This window comes from Conger conger, chromosome 15 (assembly GCF_963514075.1).
Source record: "Conger conger chromosome 15, fConCon1.1, whole genome shotgun sequence".
Classification (NCBI taxonomy): domain Eukaryota; kingdom Metazoa; phylum Chordata; class Actinopteri; order Anguilliformes; family Congridae; genus Conger; species Conger conger.
The window spans coordinates 21,561,797-21,568,122 of record NC_083774.1 but is presented as its reverse complement, the minus strand read 5'-3'; the positions used below and the strand labels follow the sequence as shown (position 1 = coordinate 21,568,122).

Below are 6,326 nucleotides of genomic sequence, written 5' to 3'. Positions count from 1 at the left end.
TAAGATAAGGTTTGGGAACCTTAGTTACACTGAGCTAACCTAAGATAAGGTTAGGGAACCTTAGGTACACTGAGCTAACCTAAGATAAGGTTAGGGAACCTTAGTTACACTGAGCTAACCTAAGGTTAGGGAACCTTAGTTACACTGAGCTAACCTAAGATAAGGTTAGGGAACCTTAATTACCCTGAGGTAACCTAAGATAAGGTTAGGGAACCTTAGTTACCCTGAGCTAACCTAAGATAAGGTTAGGGAACCTTAGTTACACTGAGCTAACCTAAGATAAGGTTAGGGAACCTTAGGTACACTGAGCTAACCTAAGATAAGGTTAGGGAACCTTAGTTACCCTGAGCTAACCTAAGATAAGATTAGGGGACCTTAGTTACACTGAGCTAACCTATCCTAAGATAAGGTTAGGGAACCTTAGTTACACTGAGATAACCTAACCTACGATAAGGTTAGGGAACCTTACACTGAGATCACCTACCATAAGCTACATTCATTACATTCAGTATAAAAAATAAAGATTTCACCACACAATGTTAGAAATTAAGCTAAATAAACACACACTATAATGTCATACAAGGTATTAGTGATTGTAGTGATTATACTAAAATAAGAAATTAACACTGCACACTTAAGATGCGTCATTTTATTGCCAATGTTTCGACCTGAAGTCTGCATCATGGCATTACACAACGTTAACCTGAAGGAAGGGATAATCAAATCTGTAACTCAAATCCAGCCCTGATTCTTTTTCCTCCACCGAACAATTAGCGGAACTCATTGGCCAGACTGTCTTCACATCGGACTCCCAGGTAAAGAGAGGGTGAAAAACCAGCAGTTTGAAGCGGTGCCCTTGAAAAAAAAACTGCATCTGTGAGCAGAGGTAGTTATGTCACCAATGATCCTTTAAGAGTTAAATTAAAGTGTGGGGGAGGGGGTGTGACTGTGCATATGTGCGTGTGTAGGATTACTCTGTATGGCATGTATCCATTCTGTTCCTATGTGCAAAAACCAAGGTCACTTCTCAGTATATTAGAGAATCAATGGATTTGTCCAATTTTATGCCATCACCATAACCATTATTCTCATCTCATATCAGGATATTCCTTCAGAATAGACATTGTCAAAACATTGACAACAGCACTCAATCAGAAAGATCCAGAAAATAAAAGGAAAAAAGGTATACATTTATGCAAAACTATTTTATTTACAAAAGAAATGGCACAAGTGACTGCACAGTCACTGCACGTGCACCTTCGAAGCATACCATTTTGTGAGCTACCCAACAGCAATTCCTACGAGACTGATTCCGGTTCATGTTTAGCACACATTCCTGTTCAAATACAAGGTTTCACAGGGGCTTTTCTCAGGGGGAGGTGGGGTGGGTGCAGGTGGGTGGTTTGGTGGACAAATATTGCTTTGGAGAAATTGCGAACGATAAAGCTTAAGGATTTTAAGGCCATTTTCCTCATTCAAGATCAGAGGCAAGCAAAAGGCAGCCTATAAGGGCCTAGTGTCACGCATGCGTTTTAAACATTACCTTCTAGTGCTAGCTCAGTGCTCCATTCTGTATTTCTCATGGATACAAAATAAAGATAGCAGTGACATAGAGGGGGAAGTGGCATGGACATTATTGAGGGCCGACGTCAATCTCAAGCACATTACTTAGAAAAATTTAGGTGAAAGCATCAGGAATGATAAGAGTAAAAATGTAAAAGGTTCTAAAATGCTGAATCCAATCAGAACTCCAACACCAGGAAATATGTACACTTTCGATGAGTACTACAGTACTTTTCAACCTCAAGAGTTGACTTAGCAACATTGTTTATCTCAGCCCCGAGACAACTGTTCCGACTCTTAACAGACATAAACCTTCCCCGAAGCAGCACTTTTTAATCTGGAGCCTGTGAACTCCCCCAAATGTTCGTATCAGAGCACTTACGCACGGAAGTAAAATGGAAAGGGGAAAAAGAAGAGCGAGTAGAAACAAACACAAAGGGCGATGGAGGAGACGGGCCATGATAGGACAAGGGAGGTGAGGTATGGGGGGGGGGGGGGGGGGGGGGGGGAGTAAGAATAAAGCAGTGCAGTTTCTGGAGCTGGTATCAAACGGCCAGTTTGGAGGCCACGATGGAGGGTTTCCTCTGAGGCAGGTCCTGCGGGGTGGGGATGTGGCCTCCAGTGATCTCGGTCTTCTCCGCCGTGGCAGCGGGCAGCTTGTTCTTCCTGGCTTGAGCCATGTTGTAGTCACCAGAGTCAAAGTACTTGGTCTGCAGAGGAGGAGCAGCGGAGAGGATCAGGAGAAGATTTAAGAGAACACGAAAGCACAACTGCGCTAGCAAGGTCTGACCGACTCGCCCATACAATCACCTTTCAGGTTTAGTTCATAGCTCGCACTGCAAAAATCATTACCCATTTCAAATTTACAGTAGCATTTAAAATGACGAGGCTAATAAAAATGATTATCAACCATACAGCAATGGCCCTCGGACAACTAGAGGGATACACAAATAAGCAAAGAACACACATGCATCTGTACAAACAGAGCAGGTTAGCACTCACCCCCTTTTGAAGTCGTTTCCTGAGGAGATCGGATCCCCCAGGCTTGACCCCAGGATACCTGGCCTTCAACTTGGCCTCTTCTGCTTTCTCTGGACTAATCTTATCATCCATTTCCTGAGGCAAGAGGCAGAGCAATGCAGAAGTCACACAAAAAAAGCACAGCACATATCAAGAGACAAGGCACCATCCACAGAGAGGGCCACAGACAACATAGTTAGGGATTGATCAGTAACTGCTGTATCAGAGGCTGCAGACACACAGCCCATTCACCCCAATCATCCAAACTAACATTGAACCATACAGACCATGCTCCTCTGATACCACCTTTATGTCAGAAACATAGAAGTAATTTCCCATACTGAGACCAACGTTTCCTCAACATTGACTCATCTGTGGAATACAGATCAGCCTCAGCAAAGCCACCAAAAAAAGAAACATTTGTCACACAACTTAATCCGAGGCGCGTTTGGAGACAGTGATCGCAGGAGGCAATCATTACACAGATCTAAAATGGGACACAGCATTAAATGGGAAATGTCACACAGTGACTAGCGCATGACATCATTAGCGCAGTGACTAGCTAATTAATTTGCACTCCGACAAAAGTAGGAGGGAAGCTTTGGAAATTAATAAGGCTAAAGACCCCACACAATAATTCAACAGAATCCATTTTCAGATAGAGACCAAACAATACATTCTAATGTTAACATCTTTCATTTAAAAAATCCATAGACAGGATCAATAATCAATTCATAAGTGTAAACACAAATTACAGGGTTTCTGAAGTGTGTGGCAGGTAAAACATCACCCATCTCACTCTGGTGATGAGTACTGTTAATGGTGGGAAAGTGTTTGTGTGGGAGACTAATATGTGGCTCATAATAAATATAATAAAACTGAAAAATGCAGGGGTTAAGTTTCAAAAAGCCACCTTTTAAAATTCAGAATAGTTTACCAAATTATGCAAACAAGTTGGGGCAGAACAGGAACCATAAAAATGTCTGGCACACCAGGCCAAAACCTGTATCATCAACCTACCACAGGCTTCCCGTGCCTGTTGCCATTTCACTCAGCCAAAAAGCTGCACTTTAGAAATAATACCATTTACACCAAAAACTTCACTAAGGCAGCAACTATGACTTAGAAAAGTACGCGTATTATGGAATAAGAACATCCCGTGCGAAAATGTCTAATTATTGAGTGGATTGTATGTCACGAAGCTGGTGATATCTAGTTTTATAGTTAACGTTTTGTGCAAGCGATGCTGAACAGCATGTATCTAACCCAGTGTGTCTTATGCCGCGACGCCAGCAGCCTAGCACGCAAACTGCGCATTGAACGTGCATGACGTTGAGCGGTTGCAGCATCTGGAACTAGAGCGATTACGAGTGTTAAAGCAGTGACTGGCTTGTCATTTCTATAGCCATTTGTCATTTTGAGCTCAAGGCAGCTAGCACAAGTAGTAACTAAATACTAGTAATGCAAAACTTGCCGAAGGTCTGACTGTCACCTTTATATCAACGGCAGAACTATACAGGGACGCTAAAAGAAACAAACGTTAGCTATGCGACTACTTAGCTAAATGAGTACAGCTAACGCCTTGTTCTGAAATTACCCAACGTTAGCATATTTAGCTAGCTAATTAGCGCTAGCCAGCTTTAATTGCCAACTCCCCCATGAGCAAATCAAAAGCGTCAGGAAATCTCCCAGAATTTCCCAGCCAAATACCAGTTAGACCAGTTAGCTAGCTATCGCAGAGATTATTTCTAGCTAGCCACTGCTTCCTTGCTAGCTAAATTAGCTAGCTAATTCGTTAAGGTTAATAGCTTATCGCCACCCTACTCACGAGTTTTAAGTAGCCGGCTAACTTGCTAGACATCGCGAAAACATTTAGATAGCTAGCTAACGATAGCTCTACATCAACTGCCATTTCTATTTAGTTAGCTAACGATATGCACATTCTTACCTAGCTACCTATCTTCCTCACCTGTTTAAAGCACGGGCTGTGGCCATAGTCGGTCTGTCGATAACGTTGAGCGTATTTAAAACCACTTACTCTTACATGTCAATCATGTTAATCTAACGTTAGCCAGACAACTGCCAATTAAGGTTTGCTAACTATGCTAGCTATCGTTAAATTAGTAAGGACTAGCTAGCTACCTCGCTAGCTGTGTACATTCATTTAGCTAACGTTAGTGACCTAGCTAGGCGGGCTGGCTTCCCTAGCTAAACTCATTGGATTCAGCTTGCTTGCTGCTAGCTAACGTTAGCTAGACTACATAGCTAGACACAACGTTACTCCCGAGTTAGCTAAGATAGCCAGCTAAATAGGAACATATTAAACGTATTGTTACCTTCCGTTCATCGACTGCCTCTTCGATGGTCTTTGTTTCTTCAATTTCCTCGGACATAGTATAAATGAGAAGAACTAAAGCAAGATTAAATTATGCAACCACTACCTCTCTTCTGATAAATCCTTCTTATGCATGAAACACCCAACACCACACCACCTCCTCCTGAAAAAAGATGGCTGCCTGCCAGATCTAAAACGTCATAGAACCCGTTTGTCGTATATTCACATATATTTAGTTTTAATAATATTATTCTTTTCAATAAAACGTAAACAGTCTTCCTTGATAAAGTCGTAAATGTACTTTGAAAACCTTTATAATATAATATAATATAGTTCATGTAATACGTATATTTGAACGGATGCATTATGGGAAATGAAGTTTTTATAATTTGTGTAATATTTCATTTCATAACATATTTCAATTTCATATTTTTCACGCACAAATACGGAAGATTTTCGGTACTTCTGCGCAAATTAATCGATAAAAAAGAGTGACATAATAAACGAAAACAGTAATGCCCCATATATAGTACTGCTCACACCAAAATTGTTGAGATCAGAAGGGATGAGAAGTGATTTACAGGAGTTGAAAGCTTTTACTTGTCCTTCTGTCCTTCTGAACTGTAAAATAAAACAATGGAAAACAATTTGGCCACTTTAGGAAGTCTGTTTAATATTACAACTTGTATTGTGAAGAATTATGTGAACATGTAATGGGATCATTTTGAAACACACACACACACACACACACACACACACACACACACACACACACACACACACACACACACACACACACACACACACACACACACACACACACACAAATGCATACATGCATGCATACACAAAGATGTATAAATATTCTAAGGATGTTTGCCTTCATTTTAGTTTTAAAAATGATCAATTTATAGGCATACAGCAGGATTTGTCCTTGAAGAAATTCAGATTAAGAAGAAAATAGAAAAATAATAGAAGAGTAAAAGAAAATAATGCAAATGAACTCAAACACAGCTACAGGATAAAATAAGTCATTCAGGTTTCTGAAAGGAAGTCTTCAACTAATTTCCATGTATATGATGGTTTTTTTTTTGCTTTTACATTTGACATACACCATGTCCTAATTTGGACTATGCAAAGTGCCTCAATATGATGCCAGGTCCAAGGAAGGCTGAACTGTGATATTCTTCCTTTGTAAATAAATAACTGGGGTTACTTTCTGTATAATGAATTAATATCCAGGTTAAGAACCTCCAAGGTCACACGACCATTTGTAATGTGTCTACTGTCACAAAAGATGATTGGTTATGTAATTCCCAACTTCAGGATGATCTGTTACTGCATAAAGGGGAACACTTAATGTCAAGAATACATCTTGATATTTAATGATCAGCATATCACCGTGTAA

At 40.4% G+C, this 6,326-nt stretch overlaps 1 protein-coding gene across 2 annotated transcripts; it reads right to left on the bottom strand.

Moving 5' to 3' along the window:
- Positions 1 to 1,186: 1,186 nt before the first annotated feature.
- On the bottom strand, positions 1,187 to 5,098 carry LOC133111158 (cAMP-regulated phosphoprotein 19-like). 2 transcript variants are annotated; one of them, XM_061221312.1, is made up of 3 exons: positions 4,920 to 5,098; positions 2,566 to 2,679; positions 1,187 to 2,273 (listed from the first exon to the last, which is right to left on the bottom strand). In XM_061221312.1, exons 1-3 carry the CDS (start codon positions 4,974 to 4,976, stop codon positions 2,109 to 2,111), a joined length of 336 nt encoding a protein of 111 aa, XP_061077296.1. In that variant the 5' UTR covers positions 4,977 to 5,098; the 3' UTR covers positions 1,187 to 2,108. The 2 variants fall into 2 exon arrangements, with proteins under 2 accessions (XP_061077296.1, XP_061077297.1); XM_061221313.1 differs by lacking the exon at positions 4,920 to 5,098 and adding an exon at positions 4,553 to 4,851.
- Between the last annotated feature and the right edge of the window lie 1,228 nt (positions 5,099 to 6,326).